Source organism: Fundulus heteroclitus, chromosome 13 (genome assembly GCF_011125445.2).
Source record: "Fundulus heteroclitus isolate FHET01 chromosome 13, MU-UCD_Fhet_4.1, whole genome shotgun sequence".
Taxonomy (NCBI): domain Eukaryota; kingdom Metazoa; phylum Chordata; class Actinopteri; order Cyprinodontiformes; family Fundulidae; genus Fundulus; species Fundulus heteroclitus.
In genome coordinates this window covers 14,513,709-14,538,174 of record NC_046373.1, presented here as the reverse complement: position 1 = coordinate 14,538,174, position 24,466 = coordinate 14,513,709, and the positions used below count along the sequence as shown (strand labels likewise).

Sequence of the window (24,466 nt, the reverse complement as noted above, 5' to 3'; positions counted from 1 at the left end):
GCAATTGGGTTGATTCTTTCCAATTATCACCACTTCCTCACCTCCATACAGGTGATTAAAACATTGCTCTTGTAAGCCAGGCCAATAGCGACCTTAATGACTCCTCGTTACAGAGGCGTGGACCAGTATCGGTTTAACGACATTAACGACTCCCCATTACTAAGGGGTGGACCTATTCCAGTTCAATTTGCATGTTTCCTAAGCCATTACAAGGCCTTTGTTGGGCAGTAGTATAAAGCTTGATACTCCACATTACTCCAGACTTTTTGAATTGAGAAAGCTTTCTGGATAGGAAGCCAAATGTCTTCAAACTTCGGGGGGAAAAAAGTCCATTTGTTTTGTTTTTTTAACTTTTTTGGAATGACCATAACCTGGATGACTGAGAACCTTCATCAGCATTCAGTTAGAGCCGTTTTTTGGTTTGTCCCTCTGCAGCTAGAGAGCGATTCCTCTGTGCAAAATAACTCAAGCTCAGGTGAATAGGATAGAGAAATTGCTTTAAACCTAATTTTCAGCTCTTGCCAAAGACTCTTAAAGATATGGACTTCGATTAGGCCAGGCTAACACACGAATGTGCTTCGAGCTAAACAACAGTCTTTTTTTTGGGGGTCGTAGTCCTGCTGGACAGCGAACTTCCACCCCAGTCTCAAGTCTTTTGTAGTCTCTACCAGCTTTTCTCCCATGTTTTTCCTATATTCATCTTCCTATCCTGATCAGCTTGCTTGTTCCTGCAGACCAAAGTCCTCTGCACAGCATGATGCTTTCTCTACCACGTATCACGGTGGCAACGGTGTATTCAGGTTTATATGCCGAGTGAATTTTTGTCTCATCTGAACAAAGGACCTTTCTTTGTCCCTCGCATGGCTTTTAGCAAAGTTCAAATGGGACTTCACCTGGTTTTATGTTTGTCACTGTTACACAAAGGACTAGTCTCTGTAGTCGAGAGACGCCGACTAAAGGAGACTGCATGCCATACTTTTCGGATTCGTTGAGACTCATATTTTAACGGGGTCACGGCAAGTGAATAGCTTTCACAGTTCACTGCATTTGAGGAATTTTTTGTGACAATGGACTTGAACTGGGAGTATAGCTCTGTTATTATTTGCAAATGGCTCCACTGTTTGGACACTCGGCAGCACTGCAGCTTCAATAGGCAGGAACTGCGTATGAGATGGACGTCATCTGACAACGTGGCTTCTTCTTGTTTCACATTAAACCAGCTAGGCAGCATAACACCATCCAAGCAGGAGTATCAAGTTGGATTTCAGGAAGATATACAGGAAATTCTGCCAGCAACAGGCCATGTTCGATAAATAAATATTACATTAATTCAACTGTAACATCAAAATCTAGTTATTACAGTCTTTTAAGTCCAGATCAAAATATTTTAACCAGTTAAGCTGTTTTGGTTTGATCAGACAAAAATACCTCTTTGAATCTTTAAATTGTTTTCAAATACATTATTTTATCTATATAACTCCTTGTGCTTGAGTGTGCCCCTAAAATAATAAGAATTTAATTGTAGGTTGTCCACCTCAGCACAGCTTCCTTTTACTATAGCAGCTGACTGACCCTTCCTCTCTTTTAGGGACTAAGGGTCTAATTATTGAATAAGAAAGTAAAATAAAATGTCTACATTGTAAATGGACAATTGCATTAAACATTTACAATATAAAAAAACTTAAATTTGATTAAAATAAGATATATACTTAACTTTATTGTATCATTTATTGCCCTACGCTGCAGTACATCTAGATTTTGGTTGATCAAACTTACCATATTATTAGTTGCCGGGGCTTCCCCTTCGATGGTTAAAGGCGATTGGTCTAAAGTTGACTTTTTGTGCAGGTTAACCAATCAGATGCAAGAATCCTTTTAAAGCCCTACAATGACTATTTAGACTTTTTATAATGCGGTAGAGCAAAGAATCGTTTTACACAAACAATACAAAATGTCTATATGTGCCTTTAACATATGATAAAACCTTTTCATTGAAAATGTTAGGGTTATTATGATTATGTATGTGATTCCAAAAAAAGTAAAAACAAAACAACTGGACTTGACCATGACCTGGATGACTGAGAAGTTCACCAACTTATGTATGTGTTTAATGCACTATTTGAGCTGAAATATTTCAAATCTAAGCATTTATTAACCGTATAATTTCCAGTATTACTTAAACTATGAGATATTATGATAATAGTTGAATATATTTATTGGATTGTTGCACCTTTTGCTTTTGATAATCTTCTTGATGATTATGGTTATGACCAATATGACTTTCCAATGTCTTTAGGTCATGATGCAGATTAAAAAATTTGAAGAATTTAATTGCTAAGTATTTCAGAAACTTTCAGGTCAAATAGAAAAGTAAGATTAATCCTGTAAAATTGAAGCGCAGATCCGAAGTGTTAAACATCTATATTCTGTGTGGGAGTCTGTAGATGTCGGTCTGGGGGCCCCTATGGAGAAACTTGGTCTGCTGATGCTTTGGGCCGCTGCTGCATAAAACTAACAGGAGTACAAATCAAATGGCAAACAAACACAAAGCTAGCACAAGCTGATTTAGATCCGCTTATCTTTTTGCTTTGCATTGATATAATACAAAAACCGTACGTGGAATCTGTGCACAAGAATAAATAATAGAAGTCAAGGATTCATATGCTAAGTTTTTCGATAATGTTTCCAGTAAAAAAAAGATTGTAATAGCGATTAAATCTTATTAGAACATTTTGACTTTTACTACCAACAACACCAGCAACAAAATAGGTGCTTTAAGTTAAGAGTTGTAACTTGAAGTTACAACTCTGTGTTGGTCAATCACTTGAAATTACAATTTTTTTTCACATTAAAATCCAAGTTTTGGTTTGTTACATAACAAAAATGTGCAAGGGACATCTTAGCAAGGCATGGATAAAACAGACTTCAATTATATATATATATATATATATATATATATATATATATATATATATATATATATATATATATATATATATATATATATATATATATATATATATATTATTTTTATAAATCCATATAAGAGGATATTATGTGTTTTTTAGCCCCCCTTTCACTTAACATAAATGCATTCATGTTTGTTAAAGGGTACAAACTAAAAATGGCAGCAGTAACACAGACCAGGATGATTAAAACTTAGGAGACGGTCGCGCCTCTTGTCAGCGAGTTTTGAGTTTCAGTATCAACTTCCTTTCCCATTAATATTTTTTGCTATATGCAGCAGGTTGCGGGTTAAAAACATTCCTGTGCACCACATCCATATAATTCAACCCTTCAACTCCAAATGTCTCATTTTTGATATTCAAATATTTCTGAGACCTCTAAGTCATTATTTTTCTGAACATACAATTTACAACATACAAATGAATATATTTTACACACCCATTATAAAAATGCAGAAAACGTGAGGAATTTTTTTTTTTTTTTTTTTTTGGTTTAACGTGTCAAGTGTGATGCAAAGAAAATTTCAAAGCCTAACGTTTCATTTTTTTTTTTTTTTTTTTTTTTTTAAAGCAACCAAAAATGTAAAGTTTCCTCACAATTACCTGTATCAGGCTCTAAAGCAGGGGCCTGCAACGTTTACAGTCTAAAGAGCCATTTTGCCTACAGTCCACTGAAATTAAACTCACTCAGAGTTACAAATGTTGCCTGGCCTTTTGAAAAAGGACAAGTTATAATTTTTGATAAAGATCTACTGTAGGAAATATGTTGTCATGGTTAAAGAAACGCCCTTTTATGTCTATTTTGAGGTTTAAGAAAAAAGAAGATGGACGGGATGTTGATATTTCTGGATAATGATGTAAAAAAAATAGTTTCCAACATAATGAAGAAACTTTGATTTAAAATTAAATATTACTGGCACTTTTAGCATCATTCAGTTGTGAAAATTAAACACAATTATTCCAAGAAAAAAAACTGCTAAAACATGCATTTATTATCATTATTGCATTTAAATACCATAATAAAAACAGAATTTGTAGCCAAAGTTATTAAGAGCCACTGTGGACGATCCAAAGAGCCACAGGTTGCAGACCCCTGGTCTAAGGGGTGAAAACCCACCTTTCAGACTTACAATCTGATCCCCACCAAAAAACACGCAGACGGGCAGATCGTTTTTACATTTTATTGATAAATTATCTGTTAAAAAGACTCATGAACCATCTTTTCCTTCCACCTGACTTTACCCACTCTTACTGAAATCAAACTAAGTACAAAGTATTTTCTAAATGTTACCTACATCATCATCATCATCATCGTCACATTCAAAACAAGGTTCAAACTGTGCCCGCTGCCGGAGATACAGAGACGGGATGTTGCACAGAGTTCACTGGAGGTCGGACAGCAGCGATTTAAGCGGAGGAAGGAGGGTTTACATTCGAACGCGGAGCAAAAACAGGAACTTCACAGCCAGGATCCCCCCTCTGAAATGGAGCGGGACACCGCCTCAGCGACGGGGAAGTAGACAACATGCACAGGTGAGCCACGCTATGTTTTTGGGGTTATCTTTGAGAAGCGTCGAGCGGATTACGAGACTGTTTAGGAAAATGTCCAGAAAAGGTTATTGTTGAAATATGGTTTAAAAGCTGCAGGCACTGAACAAAAGATCTTTTTTTTTCTTCTTTTTTTTAAACAAAAAAATTTACTCATCTAGAACCTTTGAAGACTAATACTGGGCCGCAAAGTTGGCACGCATGGGTATATAGTGACAATCATGTTTAAAAAATCAATCATTTTATACAGCAAAATAATATAATACTATGTCATAGTGGTTATAATAGAGTATGAGTGTGCAACTTTCAGTAGCTGGAGTTGAACTAGCAGCAAAACAATTTTATTTGCATAAAATATCTGTGCAAATGGGAGGGATCTGATTATTAAACTGAGGACAGTGCCCGCTCATCGCTGACACAGACTGGTCCAAAACGGCTAAATTTAACCCGTTTTAAAACTAACTCTCAAAGTTAGTTCAAAACTTTAAAAGTGAAGGTGTGCGCCAAGTATTAATTTCAATCACCTTTAAGTATCAAGCTTTAATAGTTTCTGATTCTTGGTTATTTGCAGGTCTTTGTCAGGATTTGAATGAGTGCCAGCTTTGGACAGGCGGCAGGGTCAAAAACAGTCCGACATTAACAAGACGCATCCCCCTGCAAACACTTCTCCAGACACGCTACACTTATACAACCGGACTGCTTTAACGTAGGAAGAATATGGGGTGGGGTGAAATGAAATTTTAAAAAAAGAACAGAGGGGTTTGCACTTTGGGCCGTGCTCAGCTCCTTCCCCGCTCTAGGCGAAGCTGTTTTCTGGGTAGCTGACTTTGATCGCCCCCCAGTAGCAGGCTCGTACGAGACAGATGAGACCCAGCAGGTAGGCAAACGCCCAGGACACGTAGGTGGCGTTGTAACGTCTGGCAAAGTCCCGAGTGCCAACCTGTTAGAACACACAAAAATTAAAATTACATGACAATCGGTGCCTGACAAACTTATTTCCATCCTTTTAACTTTTTCACATTTTGTCATGTAACAACCACAAACCCGAGTGCATGGTGTTGGGATCTTGCATGATAGGCCACCACAAATGAGTGCATGATTGCTAAGTGAAAATAAATGATGCCCAACCTGAGTCAACAGAGCCACCTTTGCTACAGTTACAGAGTCCTTTGAGGTCCGTCAGATTGGATCTGCGAACGTCCATGTTCAAGTCTTGCCACCGATTCTCAGTTAAACGCATTTCTGCCATATGCCATCAAATGCATGAGGCAGGAGGTGAACCTTGGCCCCAGCCTCCAGCCTTTTCCTCTTCCATTAGGACCAGATTTGTGAAGAAGCCCACCATTAGTTGTCCGTTTACCAGATTCATCCCACATGAGTAATAGGGGTAACACTTTATTTGAAGGGGTGTACATAAGACTGACATTACACAGTCATAAACATGACATAACACCTGTTATCAACATAAATTACTCTTTATGAATGTTTAGGACTGTTGTCATTAATTGTCATTCGGTAAATTATGACACTATTAAAGCAAAGTTGACATTGTTTAAAATGTCTTTGTTATGACAACTTGACATTAACAGAGACAAGGTTAAATTTAGGGTTTGATTTGGGATTAGGTTAAATTAAGGGCTTGATTTAGGATTAGGTTAAATTAAGGTCTTGTCATAACAAAGAGATTTTAAACAATGTCAACTTTGCTTTAATAGTGTCATAATTTACAGAATGACAATTAATGACAACAGTCCTAAACATTCACAATGAGTCATTTATGTTCATAACAGGTGTTATGTCATGTTTATGACAGTGTAATCTCAGTCTTATGTAGACCCCTTCAATTAAAGTGTTACCGTAATAGGTGTCTGCAGCTCCTCCAGATTTATCACAGAGAGCTTCTCTAACAGTTTTCCTTCTCTGCCAGTCTAGGTGGATGGCCATCTAGGTAGGTTTGCAGACATGCCTTACTGTTTGCATTTCCAGGTTGTTGATTGAACAGGGCTTTCTGAAACGTCCAAAGCTTCTGATATCGCGTAATGACCTAAACCTGCTTTAAACTTCCTATTCAGCTTTGCTGTACTGTTTTCCTTGGTCTTGGTGATGCTGAGCATTTACTAAATTTCTCTAATAAACCACAGAGGCTTCATAGAACAGCTAGATTAATGCTGACATTAAAAATTACACAAAAGGTGGATTATATTTACTAATTAGGTGACATCAGAAGGCAATCGGTGGACCAAAATTGATTTGAAGTCCCCCAATTAGCAAAAATAGTCCATCTTGTGTGCAATCTAATGTCAGCATTTAGGGGGAATCAAAGTAAAGGGGGGAAATGTAAACACACTCAACACTTTTTAGATTTTTTTTTTCAAATATAGGTTATTATTCTTAAACTGAAAGATGGATGGATGGATGGATGGATGGATGGATGGATGGATGGATGGATGGATGGATGGATGGATGGATGGATGGATGGATGGATGGATGGATGGATGGATGGATGGATGGATGGATGGATGGATGGATGGATGGATGGATGGATGGATGGATGGATGGATGGATGGATGGATGGATGAAGGGAACTCTGCATGGATTAATAAATGTATGTCCAGACCGGCAAACAGGCAGGCTGTTGGATGGACAGAAAGATTGATGGATGGGCAAACAAATAGATTGACAGACATTCCAATGGATGGACTGATGGGCGGATCTTTCAGACAAAGGGACTCAAATGTAGAGTAATAAAGATATTATTTTAAATTATTTTTTTATTACTTTTTCCACACTTATCCAGACCTGGCTTTAATTATAATCCATACTTTTTCAGGCTCTTCCTAACAGCAAAGGATCCCTGCATGGATTTGGAATATCAAACGTTAAAAGTAATTTTCCAAGTTTTTTTCGCAAATCATAATTGTCTTTTTATGGCAACCACCATAAAAGTTGCCATGATACGACTGCTTGCTATGAAAAGCGCCGATTACCAAGACAAAAAACACACCAGCAAAAGAACAAGAACAGACCGTACTCACTGTTAAGCCCACTCCAATGAAAATGCAGATCATTCCTACAGTTATATAAGCACAACAGCGCCTCCTGGGGAGAGCACTGCCAACAGACGATCTGCAGGAAGAGTCAGAACAAAAACAGGAGGAAAAAGAGCAATGAGGTTCATTTTATGCAGATAATATGCCTCAGAAGGCTTTGTGTGAGAAATCTCAAAAGACTGATCCACATCTGCACACGGATGACCATGTGAGTAAAAAAAATAAATACAAATTTCCAAGTTACACGAGGAGAGTCACATGAGCTGCTCCAGACGAGTATATATCATCCAGACCCAATGCAAACACACGTATGAGGGGTCGACTGCCCTCAAGCGGCAGACTGGCATCTCCTTTTTCCCCCCCTTGCATCATAACTTTTCTTTTCTCCCCTTCTCGGCACTCACATGCCCCTCATGTGACTGAACTTGAGCATTCTTGAAGGATCACTGAAATTCATATTGCCTGGGGGGCACAGATCACCTGATATTTAGTCTTCCCTCCAGTTCTTAAACCCCGCCACATTTCCTCCTCCTTCCTGCCTCCAGTCCCAGTTCATTACTAGCATTCTCCTTTCTTTCTAGACACGCATAGTGAGAAATAAAAATGGACAGGAATCTACTACGGTTTCCAACCAAACCACTCTGAAAGCAAAATGTGGGAACAGACAAGAAATTGCTGTGTGTCTATCAGTATAACTTGGGATTGTTACCTTTAAATTGGTGTCACACCTTAACTTCCAGTTGCCCTTTAACATAAAAAATGTCATGTGGATTCTTGTTACTGTTTGGATTTTGCTTTTTTTTTTTTAGACATGAAGATTTTCAGATAGCGATAAGAACTTTTGGAAATGAGTTAGGATTGGTTAATGCATGCAAAAACAGGACCACATTGGTATTTTTACTCACTCTAAACTGATTCTCCTTTACGTTACATAAAAAAAGCACTCATGTTACAGTTAGATTGTCTCCCAGTTTTTAAAAATATTGCAAAATCCTACAGATACCAGGATGAAATCATTAAAGAAAGTATATTTTTAACTGAAATTGTGAGTTTCTATAAAAACCCAGTGAAATTTAGCTTTTTGGGTTTTTTTTTTTTTTTTTCATAAAATTATATAATCAGCCTGAGTATGAAACCAACATCATGTTTTGGTGAAGTCTGGACCGTAGCTCGTTTCTGTCTCTACTGGCTCACTTCTTCTTTAAACAATGTATACAGGCCAACTTCGGCAGAAATGAAAGCAAAAAGCTTTCTCATCTCTGTTTCTCCAAACATTGTGTGTCCCTGAGATTTTAGGGTTTAATTTATCAATTGTCCTGATGCTGGACTGATAATAAAAAAAATCAGTCCGACATCCAGACCATTATTATCTGTTGAAGACAGCCTCAAGTGCCTCAGTAAATAACAAGCACATTTATTTCAGTAACTCAATGCAAAACTGAAACTGGTATTCAGATTCATTAGAATCATATATTTTGAGTGTTTATTTGCAGTTAATCAGGATTTCTCAAAAGATATTAATAATACATATATGTCCAATAAGAAACATTTCAATTACAAACAAGAAAGAAAGTCCCTCAAACTCTCAAATGGGGTTTGCTGCACAGTCCCATCAGGGATCCGGTTATCACATTTTAGCATCACTTTGTAAATGATTTTGCTTTCCACCAAACCTCCCATTATGTTTGGATACAGCACTCTGAACAACTGATTTCTTAATCTAGCCATTTAACTATATACCTAATAATGCAAAAATAATACCTAAACCAGGAACTCTCAATACATATTATTCAGGTTTTTATCATCGTTGTTAATATTATTTTAGAGTCCATTTCTCTTCTGCCTCCACATTCTGCGAACGCTGCGTCATCTGTGTTGGCCCTCTTACAATGGCGCTGTGTGTAGGACTTCTAAGAAATTACGATTCTTGTTGCACATTTAACATCTTATGACAACAAACTGAGCATGGTCTCTGATATCAAGGAAGCGGCTTGCTGTCAGTGCACACACAGTGCATCTTGATTGTTTAACGACACTTGGAAATACACACAGATTCTGAAATATAGATGAAAATAAATGTAGATAAAGAAAGACAAATAAAGGTTAAATGACGATACATTGGGTTTTTACAAGTAATCCACTGACTAATGCAGAGCCATAGCTCATCATTTCTCTCAACAAGCACCACTTTTTCCATCTTGTGACCGGCCGACCTTACTACCACCACATGTAAGACCGCCCTTTATAATTCCCGTCACACGTCTAGATTAGCTTCCCCTCCTCTGTGCACTGCAAGCCCAGACCTCTAAAGCATCCGGCTGCAGTAGGTTTAACCTTTAAACAAGCATTTGATTACAGCAACAAAGCAATGTACAGCTTACTTCTAAGGATTTTATCCATGCAGTGTAAATACCAAAACCTAATCTGTGCAAGTAGTGAAGTAGTTAGCAAGTCACTTTCTTTAACAATTTAGAGATAAAACTAATATGTTGTTACACATGTTTTTCTTCTTCTTTAAATACGTCATTCAGGTTAGAGGTGGGCGATATATCGAGTATACTCGATGCATCTCAAGTTTTCCTCCGCGCGATAGTTAAAATGACTTTATCGGGACCATCGCGTGTAAATTTTCATGGCAAGATTGAGCCGCTGTATTTAATTCACTGAGTTTAGTTTTTCCCACATGCTGTGAATGCATCACTTGCTCCTCCTCCAAACTTTAATCTTTAATGTGACAATATTGCAATTTGTGAAAAGCTTCTATGTGCAGCTGTGGCTGGAAAAAAATGGCTAAAATAAAACATTTTAAATTCATTTTTATTTTGCAATCAATTTTTCAAACAAAAAAAATGTAAACATTAATATGAGATATGCCAATGCAACTTTAAGCACTATTTGGCTAAAATCATTTGTTAATCAAGGTTATTTGAACATATCACGATATATATCGTGTATTGTGATAAAGCCCAAAGATATCGGGATACTAGATTTTCTGCATATCGCCCACCCTTAATTCAGGTTGAGAGTAAATTAATTAAAATGAGAGTTTAGTAAGAGTTGAATAGTTTTTGTCAAACAGTTTTATTTTGTTTTTCAGAATCTGAAAACTCTTGAGAGATGCTTTTAAAATCTGCACCTATTTTTTCCAAGTCTTTGAGGAAACGTCTCAAAGTCATAAGCATAAATTAACTACCATCATGGATTTGTGTTGAGGATATATGCGTTAACTTCTGTATACTTCTTAGCAAGTGTCAGCTCCTCAAAAACATCTCAACTATTCATCATGGGACAACAGCAGGGTGTCTTTCACTCTCAAACTACGTTCCATTGGCACAACATCAACTTCAAAATCCAACATGGCTGCCTCAAACATAAAACGTGGTAACAGTCAAAATAATTTTTTTTTTGCCATATCTGTTTAAATCTCACTATGTCACAAATATTTACTGTACAACCTTTAATAGCTAACATTTAAACATGTTAACAAGAAAGAATTGGTGTACATATTGGCAAACTTATTTGCCAACATTCAAACATGCTGGCAAGCACGAGTATGAGGGAATGTGCTAGCATATTTTCTATTGCTCCAACATGTTAAACATTAACAAAATCTTTCAAAAATATTAGCAATAACTTTTAAATATATTTACTAATAATTTTCAACATAATAGCAAACAGGCGTAATGATTTTCACTATTTTAAAGAAACATTTTTCTAAGGAACTACTATGCTGGCAGACAATAATTGTTAGCAATTAATTGTTAGCTAATATCTCTTAGCAGACATTAGCAACGTTTGCTAGTGTCTGCCAATATGTATAATATTGTTTAAACACAAACAAATTGGCATATTTGCAAATTTTTCAACAGACAGCATTAGCAAGCTTGTCAGTGAAGATTTGCAAACATGTCTGAGCATTAACCATATTTGTAGGTTTCATCATATTAGCATATATTTATAAACATCTTATCAAACAATTAAGTTAGCATAATTTGCTAACGTCTCGTGGCATCTTAGCGAATATGTCTGAGCAATAGCAAACATTCTAGCATATTTTCTAATGTTTGCAAATGTCAAACATCATAACATGTTAGCAAACATGTCTGAGCATTAGAAACAACTGTAAAAGCTCATGTCCCGTTCTGTGTAGAAACTCACATTTTTTTGCAGTGGGGACACTTGGCTAGCGTGTTAAATCGAAGCTCCATCCACTGTGGAGACAAAAGATAAAAACAATCCTTTATTTTCAGCATTAAACAGTGTTTACATACACGACCTGTCAAAAGTTTAGACTCACCTTTGTCATTCAATGACCTTTCCTTATTTTTACCACTTTCTACATTGCTAATACATAGTGAAGACATCAAAAAACATGACTTAAAACTATAGAATTATATATAATACAATATCAAAAACAAATTTGTGCAATAGCTCAAAACATCTTGTCTATTATTGCTTTTTTCTAAATAACCCCCTTGATTACTGCTTCTCTCAATTAGCTTCATGAGGTTCGTCACCTGAAATGGTTTTCCAACTGTCTTGAATGAGAAGGGGAGTCCAAACCTTTGACTGGTCGTGTACACTCACATCAACACAGATATTTAAAAACACACTACAAGGCTACTCTAGTTTCTGCGCAATCAGCACAAATTTCACTGGGTCTAATTTCAAAAGATGTGTTTTTAAGGTTTGCAACGATTTATTATTGGCCAAATTAGCACCTCATAATTCAGATCTTATTTAGGTGGAGTTGTATTAGTTGTTATTTTATCTGGAGTTTAAAGAGTAGTAATAAAATCATTAACACAGATCGCAACAGCACAATAATTGAGCATAATTAACCAGTTAACAGAAGACGAATGTTTAACTCTTGACATGTGGCTTCAGTGAATAGAATGACATTTATTTAAAATATATAGCTTTATTAATATAAGCAGAAATGTTCAAAGGTTAACTAATGACTTGCAGAAAAGTTTGCAATTGTACATCAACCTTTTTATCTTTTTAAATGAATAGATTCTCTGAAAGCCATATGTGCACAGAGTGATACCATCAGCGCAAAGAGAGCCACAGATTCAAACAGGTGTTAGGATGTTGTTAATATGTCCCCCCCAGTAAGACCAGCTTTTATTCAACCTCTTGCTGTGCTGGGGGAGAGCCATCGCTGGGGAGACCAGACATCGGCTGAGAAGAACTGGCGTCCCCGCTGCCCTACAGAGGCCGCAGGTGACAATGTGCAGACGTTAAGAGGACAACAGTTCAAATGCGGGTCGGTAAATTGGGGGCCTTGGTTCTGCATACGTTTGTGACATTAAGTTAGAGAAACTGATCATGTCGAATATCGTTGACAGAGCGGGACATATAACGTTGTATGTAAGCGAGAACTAATCTGAAAAAAATGTTTTGTGTGGCTACTACTTAGAAACGGAGGATAAATAAAAACATCCAAATCAGCTACTTGAAACAAATAAATAACCCAAACTGGTTCCAGAATTCTCTTAAAAATCTAGATGTTTTCGAACGATAAATGCTACATAAACTCTACTGTATTTATGATGTGTACAAGCCTTTCAAAATGCAAGCTTTATGTGGCATAAAAGAGAGGAAAAAAAAACATATTTTCCATGTGAAATGTGACATATATGCTGTACAACTGAGATGAAGAATAAACCCGTGGGTTTGAGGGGTAAACTATGACCCAACAATACTCTGGTGCATAAGTATATTTTATTAAAACGAGTATTTTATATGAGCACCTTCTGATTTAGTTCCAGTCTTAAGGAGTTCCCACCAGTAGACTGGATTAAGAGTCAAGTTTATCTGTTCTAGTTGGATTTTTCTATAATTTGTTGTATTAGATCACAAAGGAATCAAAATTATCATATTGTACGAAAGTATCAGTCAGGGGGAGAACCAATAAAATACACAGGATACATATTGTATGTAGCAATGGGTTAGTAACAACAGTCACCATAACAAAATAAAAAATGGCTCTGGGCTGGAAGCCAGACTAAAATCGTTTATTGTACCGCAGTGGGAAAATTCAGGTTTACAAATATGCCGATAATGGTTGTGAACTACTTGTGACAATAATCCTCTGTATGTTTGTCAGAAAAGGCATCTGTATCGTAACAAAGCTCATATGGGCCTGGCTAAGAAAGCCTTTCTACAAATGTTGTATTTCAAATACACAAATTTTTCAGAGTAAATTTTTCTACATTTTCTGACCGTTTTTAGAGCCTTCTGCGTATGAAACATTTCCATAGTTCAGTTTTATCATCAGTGTCTATCACAAATCCTGAAACAACACCAGTCGAGCTGCCATGAAAGCTGTGAAATTGCACTATTTTAAGGTCGCACTGACATCTGCATTCTCTGGAAATCCTTCAAACCCCAAAGCTATCAATAAATTGGACAAAACCTTAACACTGGATGAGGGAAGTAAAAGGGAAAGGACATCATCTAAATAAATAATCCACATCAAAAACGCTTAATGCTTCATGAATTTTAAAAAGACTTTATAGCTAATGGAATAAATAATCAAGTCCAGAAACTAACATTTTCCCTTACTTAAAGGAGCAATGATGAAGAAATTTACTGCAAAATTAACCTAAATCATTCTCATTTGTCACCCAGGATGAAAGTAATATTCCCAATAAACAATTGATCCTCTCCATCAACAATGTCTTTGTCACATTTTTCTCCTTTCAAACCTAGAGGTACGATGCGGAACTACTTCGGTTCAGAGTGTAGCTCGTGTTTACTTCCTGTTTCTGAGCCAATGACATGAGAGGTCCCAGGGTTCTCATTTGGTATTTTATCTTGGCAAAATAGCAGCAGCCTGCAAACATCCTATACATGTCCTGTGGGAGGTAAAATTCAGTAGGGATTCACACCGTTGAGAAATGGCTGTTCTCTGTGAACGTGTGTGCGTTGTCTGATTTGTAATACTAGGTGTCAGCATTCCTTATTGCTCCTTTAAAGGGTAACTCACGCCCAGATCAAAAAAAAAATTTTGGCAATAAACTGTTAACATGGCTGTCTTATGGTACTGTCTACATATCCTAGGCATTATTTTGGCAAATTTGTGCATATTTGTTGAAATCCTGCTTTTGTGGCCAAAATTGCCAGTGTGACGCCCTCCTAGGGTTAAACGGTGGTTTTCATTGAATTTTGAATCCATATTGCAATTGGTGCAAAAGTTTTTGTGACGTAATTTGGAGAAACAGCCGTCAGTAGCTCTGCCACTGTGGGTGAATGGCAATCAAGCTAGCTGCTGCTTTCCTGCCGTCTTGAACACAAACCCCTCGCCTCCCTTTAGCGCATATACCCGCCCCCTTTGATGGAATTTTTCTAATTTGTCTAAGGGTAGAAATATGCTTTTACATGGCGGCGAGTTACACTTTTTAAAAAAAAAAAAAAAAAATCATTAAATCAATATATTTTTTATAGACTGCATAGTAACTCTGCTGAAATCTTCCCAAACATTGTGGGAGAACATATTATTATCTGCTGAAACCAAACTCTTAACCCTCTGGCTCTTAACCACAGTGAAACAAAGTGGTGGCAGCATCACAGTGTGGGTATACTTGGCTTCAAGTGAAAGAAAGCTGAAGATATATACAGATTTTATATACCTCACGGACAGCAGAATGGTTTCACCCGCAGAAAAGCAAGAGTCCAGATCTAATTCTCATTAGGTGACCTAAAGAGGGCTACACACCCTGACAATATGGCAGATTTGAAGAGCTTTTTGCATGACAGAATATCGCCCAGTTAATGTGTGAGATACTGAAAGACTCCCACGAAAGCAGACCGAATGACAATTATTCACAAGGGTGGCACGACAAAGATTGGCGACTTTTTTGCCTCTTATATTTGCCGACAAACACATTTGTTTTTAAGACAATATTTTCAGGATATTTAAGTCAAATCAAAAGTGACGTATAAGAGACAAAACTGAAAATCTGAGAGGGCCATGTACACTGTTTGCACCCAATATAGAAATAATGTACAACGAGGCTGTCAAAATTACTGCTGTGCACATACTATGAACAGCAGCTTTATCTACAGCTGGGAGGTGCTTGTCCTCCTCTGTGGGTTTACATACCAGGAAGGTATTTCCACAGTGACCACACACCACTCTCATCCCCTCGGGTTGAATGGGCAGCGCCGGCTGGGCGGGTTGCTCCTCGGGGATGACCATCACCGGGCTCAGGTTGATGATGCGTCTGCTGCAGAAAGGAGCAGCAGTCAAACAAGTTTAGGACTCAAGCATTGCCAGGACAGGAATTTAAGTTTCTAGATTTTATGTAAATAATTAAAAAAAAAAAATCTGAAAATGATTAATGAAAAAAACATTTTTTAAAACATTAAATGACTACATTCTTTCACTCTGTAAAATGTATAAATTCCAGCTTATCTATAGTGTTATTATAAAAATAAACCCATTATTAAATAATTATTTATAAATAAATATATCAAATATGTAATAACTAACAATTTCCACATTTTTATGAAACAATTATTCTATTACGCCTTTAATAGCTTGAAATAGATATTGATGGATGTTTTTATTATTTATTGAATGTTTTTCCTCATTTTATTTAAAATATAAATAAATATAAATATATAAATATTTAAATATTTGATTAAGAACTTATTAATGTATTGAATTGTGGTCTCAAACAATTCCTGCCTCTTACTACCTGGCAGGCATGTGCAGATATTTTTGGGAGTACGTGCTAAAGCCAACATAAGGGGCACCGATCACCAAATGTTTTCATAAAATAAACAAAATTGCAATATATTTATGCCTTTATAGCATCTCTTTACTTGGTATTATGCTGCAAAATATATATTAATATACAAAATTTAGCTCAGCTTAAGAAAACTGGGTTGGTTATGTTAACAATGGGCCTATTATTATGCTAAAAGTTTAAAATAAAGAGCTCTGTAACATTTTCATGTTGACTCTACGTATATTTGTTTGCAATATATTTGCAAAATATTACAGAGCAAAATGATTCCTCAACTGTTGAGGCATAAATGTTTGCATTAAAAGAAATTCTTGAATAAAGGTGATTTTTCCTACACAGAACAGAGTTTTGGCCCAGATGCTGTAATTACAATTGTTTTTGTTTCTATTTTTAACTCTTTATTGTGAAAGCCACTTGACATTCTCCAGCAAAATGTTTGTGGTCATGCTTTTTGTCTCTTCAGCCTTTCATATTAAAATAATGAAGATTTTAAATGACACAAAACTAGTGCACTGGTTTAATTTGTCTTTAAATTATCTGCCTTTCTGCTGCAGCTGCCTGTATCTCTCCACCTCTCTTCATCTAACCTGATAAACGACATTAAACAGCCGGACAAGGCATTGAAAAGAATGGATTTCATGAGTATGTCTTGAATATGTCAAGTACGCCGTATTTGACATATTGTTATAGTTCAAATCCAATATTATCGATGCCGTCCTTAGCATGGTACGTCTACTTTATCACCAAAAAGAAGGCATTTGATTGTGTCTGTATTAAACAGTAACATGATGCACCTCATAATTATAATAACAAGAGAAAATAAATTATTTTTCCTAACCAGTTTGGTCGAGGACATCCTATCCTCCTGGACGTGTCTTTACAGATGAGCAGGCAGTTACAGGGACACCTCACATACTTCTTTCCTGTGGGGGGGTTCTTGATGGGCTGAATGAGGACAAATACAAAACAGCTTTTAAAAAACGCAGATGCTGATTATTTTTTCAGATGCAAAGGCAGAATTGAGCCCCAGGTCCTTTTATGAAAACCACCGATTTATTTTCTACACATCAGAGTAGGCTTCAGAGCTTTCTAAACCGTCAGGCTTGATTTATTGTTTCTTATTTCTTCAGTGGAACAAAATAACATTTTCACTTCATATTAAGATCGTGGAGTGATGGCTGTAATTACACTTTATGCTGACGAATTTGTTCCTACTTCTTCATTTGAGAAGCTACTCATTGATTTCAAAATGAGCTCTGCTTCCTCATAAGCTTTTATCTTTAGACATTTCTACCCGAGCTGAAAGCACTTGATCCATGTCAGCAACTGTGAATTCCTCATCAATGAACGTGTAATAAGTGTTTTTTCTTTCTTTTTTTTTTTACTTTGCCATTTAAACATTGCATATTTTTCATGTCACAGCCACAGAGTTTTATGTACTTTATTATGACTTCATGTGATAGACCGCTTTTTGTATAAAAAAGCATAGAAAATAGGCATTTTTGAAAGAAAGTTATATTAACAGCTTGAAATATGGTAGTGGCATGCTGGAGTACGAGAACAAATTTCTCGCTTCATGCCACACATTTCATATTTTTAACTTCTATTTTTTAAAAACTATGTATTGTTTTCCTTCAAATTCAGAATCATACAATCTTTTTTTTTGTTCTTCTGTCCCATAACGTTCTAATGAAATATCTTAAGAGTTTGTGGCCTTAATGCGACAAAGTGGGAAAAAAAAAAAAAAAAAAAAAACTCGAGGGCGTGTGATCATTTCTGACAGAGAAATCAATGGAAACATATTTTTTCTATTTTAAACCTTGACATTTCAGACTAAAATGCTGCCCGGGTAAAACAGAACCGGAGAAGGTGGATCGATGCAACGGACAGCGTCTCACCGTGTGAACAGCAAGGACTCTGATATGAACACCAGCGGTGGCTTACCGTAGCTTCGTTGCAGACCGTGCACTTGACGACGTGCTGGTGCAGCTTCCCATCCAGGTTGATGATGGACTGGCAGACGCGGCAGTTGATGACGGGCACGCCGCCGGCGTCCGGGCTGGCGATGGCCGTGTAAGGAGGAGGTAGTTCGGCTTTCGGAGGAAGAGGAGGACAAGGAGGACAACACAGGGGTTAATGGTATACATCTGACACACACACACAGCAGCAACATCAACCATCTGACCCCTGAAATCTCAGATTTCACACAAAATCAATAGAGATTTCTAGGTTTTTATGTTAAAAAGTGAGTGGAGGATCGTGTTTTCAGCATTTATTGTAGAGGTTTATGAAGCATTCTTGATCTGAGGTTTCATATCATTTACTGGAAAACTTTGTAAAAATATTGCTCTTTAATTTCACTATCATAATAACACAAAACTAGCACATTAGGGTTAGGCTTTAGTTCGATTGAGCTGAGAAAACTTTTCACGTAAAGAATATGAATCAAAAAAATTGCATTAAAATAATCCTGCATTAATAAATCCTACTATAACTAAATAGTGAGAAATTGTAAAATGTACAAAAAAATGAAGGTATTGCAAGACAATCGCCGTTTTTTAAGCCTCTTTTTATCTATTGTTTTAAATTTTACACTTTACAAAATTTTACAAAGAAAAAGTGCATCTGAGTATATGTTGGTTGACCAAAATGGTAGAGATTCTTTGTTAAGGACCCTCCAATCACAGACCTGGAACCAATCAAAGTAAATTGAGTGATTGAGATTTCCGCCTCTTTGCATTTACACTTAATAGTAAATATTTGGTTGTTTTTTTTCTATATCATTTTCCTCAAACACACAAATTGTAATATAAAATGCACACATGCAACACCCAAATCTATACATTGTGTCACTGTGCATGACAGTGATTTTCTCCCTTTATTGTCACAAGAAAAAAAAACTAAAATAAAGGATAGTGGCATTACAGAAGCAAAGATTTTCTTGACAACTGTCTTAAGCACGTTTTCTCTTTATCTTCAGCAGGTAGGCGAGCCTGGTTCTGAGACTTGGCTCTCAGAACCAGTCAGTTGGAACCACGGGGACAGATGGGACTCCCCATCAACATTTAAATAATCCTGGCTAGACTTCCAACGAGGTCGTGCCAAAGACGGGACACTCCCAGTGAGTGCAGGTACACATAAAAAAAAAAAAACTTAAATGGGACCTGCTGCGCCATTATACAGATTTAAATACTGACTAAAATACAAGATGATTTCTTAATTTTAGTCCTAAAGTTAAAAAAAAGAAACACTTCTGTCTCGTTACATGCCTGTGTTTCACTTCTACCTCACCCTCTTGGTATTTTTTGCACAGATGCAGTGTTAATGCATGTCTGAAAGTGAATCCACCCCATTAAAAGACTTTCACTCTGCCCTCTTAGCCAAGAGGACAATCCACTACAACCACAAGCAGCATTACCACAACATGCATCCCAACGCCCGAAGGTCCCAAAGTATATTATAGTATATTCTGGCGTAACAATATCAATAAAACACCTGGTTTCCTCAACTTTAAGACTGATCACTCGCTAAAGAGAACTCAAACTAAAACATTTGGACATTTTAAAATCAGGTTAATCAAGATTATCCTTAATTAAACACAGATTACCGAGAACTAATTAGACATACCTTTATTGTCCCACAATGGGGGCATTCCAGCCTAATTGAGACCTTTATTACCTTTATTCTGTTCTTAAAAATTACACCAAATGTATGGTGTGACAACTCCATATGAAAATAATATATTTCTTGAAATCTTATGATTTCCTATCTTTCTGAGAATTTATAAAAAAAATATACAAAATCTATTTATGTTTTTAGATTTGCCCAGAATGGAAAACTTGCCAAAAAGTAAATTCCATTAGTTTCCCACCCATATTTGTGCTTAATGGGCTTGTCATTCCTACAAGAGTTTCACTGTAGGAATGCAAATCAGCAAGTATAATCAATGCGAGACCAATATGCACAACCTGTTCTCCAACAGGTCTGACTTTTTACAATTTGGCCTTACTCAACACAGCAACCTCCAAACCCAAAGCCTAAATGCAACAGTTCAAACATCCAAGGTAAGAGCCCAGTGCTGGTCGACTCTCTGAGGTCTGTCTGCGTGGGAAATGATAGTTAAACATCCCCTGTGTGGTTTAAACCAATTTAGGCAAAAAGCAACAAATCTAGTTGACTTTAGTTTGAAAACATAAAAAAGGAGGAAAGAGAAGTGCCTCTTTTCCACACAATCTCTTAAATGCAACATGGGTTGTTGGTTTTTTTTGGTCATCACAGCCGTTTTGTTTTAAAATGCCATCACACTGTAGACCGAATTAATCCTCCTAACAAATTGGCTGATTATCAACCAACAAATTTCAGGGAGGAATTACCAGTTAATCCGAGCAGTGGGGGGGAGAATAAAGAAAAATGCTAATGTTCATTGAGAGGCTTAACCGGTCACTGTAACACAAACAGGCTGTCGCTTCATGCATTCTTAAAGTCTTTATGATTGATCTGATGGTGAAATATGAATTTGGCAGGATTTGTCCCTGAGCTCCAGAAATGCAACCGGTCACAGAATTCATTCATTTAGTTTCTGCTAAGCAAACAGCGTTGTTGCAGACCACAAAAAAAAATAAAATAAATAAATAATAATAAAAAAAGAACCTTCATTCTGAGGAAACCAGACAAACGGACTTCTGTTATAAAGAAACCAAACTCAGAGACACTGATCTGGATGGGTTGACTTTTCTTCCTTTTCTTGATGGTTTAAGCCTCGGGCTAAATCCAACGTGAACAAAGCGGAAAAGAATGTGCACATGTGTGATCACGTATTACTCAAAGCTGTTTCAAAGCTGCTAGCTTGACTTTTCCTAAAAAAAAAATCAAAACAATCTTTAGTTTTATTTTGTCTCCTACAAAATAACTTGTCATGATCAATTTTTGGATTCATGCTTAAATTGTTATGCGATCAAAATCTAACATAAGCCATACGTCAACTGATGAAAATTCTCTTGAGTACATTTCCTGTTGCATTTTTTCCATCTTTAATTACGTTCTTAATCAAATTTGCGCTTCAACGGGCATTAACTTGTGTTCTGCAAGACCGCAGGAAAAATTTTTTGCACTATGTAAGAACGCTGCTTGGTTTCACAAAATGTTGTCATTATTAAAAGGCCCGGAAGCAGTTTGTGAAGGTGACAAAAGAGACACTGTTCAATTTCATCATTATGGGCAAGTTATTACAAAACTTTATTGTCTGGTTTTTGCATTTCATTAGGATTGTTTTCAAGTTTCAATTTAACTTTATATCAGAATCAGAAATACTTTAATAATCCCAAATGGAAATTGTTGTTTCAGTACAATCACCATACCCTAAACAAACATTATACATTTGTTGTTGGCATACTAGATGAACTACATTAATGTTAGGCTACATGCTAGCTATCGTTAGCACTTTGGCTAACTTAGCATTTTAGCTACAAATGTTTGTTTGTCCATCATGTTTACAAATGCCTGCCAATCAGCTCAGTTCTTGTGTGTCTTGCAAGGTCATACAAATGCAAATAAAGCATTATTATTAGTTTTGTTTGGTTTTTCCTTTTCTTTAGTGAACTTTGTTTTAAAGATGTTGGTTGAATATTTTAGTGGAACTCCATCCTTTATTACCCAGCTTTGTTATTATGGAGATTGGACTATTGCTTGTGAAAAAAGAAGCCATTAGATGGCATCTTAAAGTATTTTCTCCAATACAATTTTAAACCTAAATATAGTGAATGTTAAGGGTTTTTTTCCCCCCCAAAAGACATCAAAGATTAAAGGTAACCGAGAGGGGGGAAAAAAATAAATATTCGCCCAAATCCGATCCTAAGCTGATTTATTGCTATATCACAAGCAATCATCACTTCCGCCACCTTTGAAGTGGATTTTTTTTAATAAAACTTCATTTCTAAACACAATTGAAAGGATTTCCACTCAGACCAATCCCTATCAGACAGGATAGAGAACCATGTCTGCTGATGACTTATGAGTTTATAGATCAAAAATAGTCTGAATTTTTACTTTTGATGCATTTAGTGAAGGAGGGAGTGGCTCAGATCTTTCAATATCTAAGACCCAAACAAGGAAAATTAGCAGACTGACTATAGCAATCATGAATTTTTCAGTAATCATGAATGATTAGTGATAATCTCCAGTCTGCAAGGATAGAGGACCATCATCTACGCTGATCTTTAAAAAAAAAGGTGGGGCTTTGTAGTCTAGGTACATCTAATGTAAAGGGGTTCCCTGAATTTGACCAGCCAAACGCTGATCAGAGCTGATAAGGACTAGGTGTGTGATTCCAGTCTTTTGCCAAATGATCAGCACATCTCCCAATTATCTACTATATCAAACACTTAAATCATGCATTGGTACTGAAGCTATCTGTTGAATATTGCAATCAATTATATTACGGTTTCCGTGCATGCTTTTCATACAGGCAAGCAAACTCACAGCTCCAATGCATTAAATCACTGGTTTCTTCTCATTTTTAAAGGGCACATCTGGGACAAAAGGCTCCTGGCCTGCTTTCATCTGCAATGCCTCAACTCTTCCCCCACCATAAACACACAACATCAACGCCCACATTCAAAGCTGGATTCACAGATCTTCTGCCGACCATTATTACTGTGGTGAGCCTAAAAAAAAAAAAAAAAAAAAAAAAACAGGGCTAAGGAGACTCGTGATGGGCGCGTTTCTGCTCTAAAAAAACCGGTTGGTGGTGTTGTAGGCCCCTCTCTCTCTTCCCTAACCCACTGCTCCAGTTCTCACAGTCCAAGCTCCACCTTTGTGTCAGCTGCCATCGGATTTCCAGCCGATGCCCTTGCCTCGCTGCGCCTTGCTCGGCTTGATTTACGCACAAACCCGATACGCCCTGGAAATGATTCAGCGTGCATGCAGGCAGAACTGCGGGGATCTCAGGGAGGGAGGGGTATCCGCCAGACAGTGTTTACCTCGGGGACTTGAATCCTGCAGGTACGGGAGAGCAGTGGGGGTCACGTTCTCGGAGTTGGGGGCCGACAGCAGCGGAGAGCGCTCGTCCATGCCGTCGGAGGCCATGTCTGTCGCCGTGCCAAACGCCGGGGAGCTCCTGGCTGCTGCAGCGGGTCTGCGCACAGCACGGGGAGAAGGCGGCGGGGGATTGCAGCCCAGCTGTTGTGGCTGTCGGTGCCGAGTTGCTCCGGGGTCCTGCAGCCGCGGTGACGACGGCAAGCTGGAGGGGGAGGAGCTCCGCGGCAATCCCCGCCCCTCTCCTCTCCTCTTCTCGCGTCTCTCAGCTGAGAGCAGCCCCGGGTCTCTGCGCTCACAGCGCCGGAATTTTGTCTCAAAACAAGACGAGTAATTCCGCTTAAAAATCTTGTAAAAATGCTTCAAAAATACTTTAATAATTAATGCAAAAATATTAGCTATATAGCTGTGTATCATTCCAGTCCAGAAGATAGAGTTTATGTATCCAGTCGACTAAATCTCTTTGAGAGACGCAGTTTCCAATTAGCACCACTAGGTGTCGCTGTCGGAGACCGTTCAGAGCGTATTCTAGCTTCTTTTTTTTCTTCATAAAGCTAGAATTTCATCAGAGTTGGGTAAACAGAATTTTTACTCAGGAGTACTTCAACATATTTTTACTCAGGTAAAATTAATAAAGCACCCAATCAATAAATTACGTAGTCAAAAGTAAAAAAAGAAAAGTAAATTTGGTGAGAGGGCTACTCAAGTACTGAGTGACTCATCATAACAGCCGATTTAATATTTGTAAAAGAATATGTAATTGGTTAGGCAAAAATATCAAGTTGTGGAAAAATTCTGGTATTTTAAGGACTAAAATAAGAAAAACTTAATACACAATTACAAAGTAACAAATTCAGGCAGAAGAAATACTTTTCCAAATAATAGTTTTACATAAAACTTATGAAGTAATACTTGTGGCAGTTAATGTATATACAATAAGTTATGCAAAGTACTTCCAATGACAAAATCTACTGTATGTTCAGTTCACCTCGATACGCCTCAATGATCTTAGCAGAACAAACAACAACAATAAATCTTGTGTACAAAGAAGAAGTTTAACATAGGTGCAAGTGTGTCTCTCTGGTGCATTTTTGATTAAATCAAGCCTGTT

The 24,466-nt window shown here is 37.1% G+C and overlaps 1 protein-coding gene across 2 annotated transcripts; it reads right to left on the bottom strand.

Annotated features, from left to right (window-relative positions):
* Positions 1-4,133: 4,133 nt before the first annotated feature.
* Positions 4,134-23,589, bottom strand: pip4p2 (phosphatidylinositol-4,5-bisphosphate 4-phosphatase 2). 2 transcript variants are annotated; one of them, XM_036145163.1, is made up of 8 exons: positions 23,301-23,589; positions 18,268-18,416; positions 17,162-17,268; positions 15,675-15,798; positions 12,701-12,775; positions 11,723-11,775; positions 7,550-7,640; positions 4,134-5,454 (listed from the first exon to the last, which is right to left on the bottom strand). In XM_036145163.1, the coding sequence occupies exons 1-8, from the start codon at positions 23,404-23,406 to the stop codon at positions 5,311-5,313; spliced, it is 849 nt and encodes a 282-aa protein (XP_036001056.1). In that variant the 5' UTR covers positions 23,407-23,589; the 3' UTR covers positions 4,134-5,310. The 2 variants fall into 2 exon arrangements, with proteins under 2 accessions (XP_036001056.1, XP_012724116.1); XM_012868662.3 differs by lacking the exon at positions 12,701-12,775 and having other exon boundaries at positions 23,301-23,586.
* Between the last annotated feature and the right edge of the window lie 877 nt (positions 23,590-24,466).

Coding starts and splice junctions, on each gene's coding strand:
- pip4p2 (XM_036145163.1), bottom strand. CDS start 23,406: ATGGCCTCCGACGGCATGGACGAGCGCTCTCCGCTGCTGTCGGCCCCC. Junction 17,269..18,267: donor CGGTCTGCAACGAAGCTACG/GTAAGCCACCGC, acceptor GTCCTCATTCAG/CCCATCAAGAACCCCCCCAC. Junction 7,641..11,722: donor TGTCCCCACTGCAAAAAAAT/GTGAGTTTCTAC, acceptor CTCTTCCTGCAG/ATCGTCTGTTGGCAGTGCTC.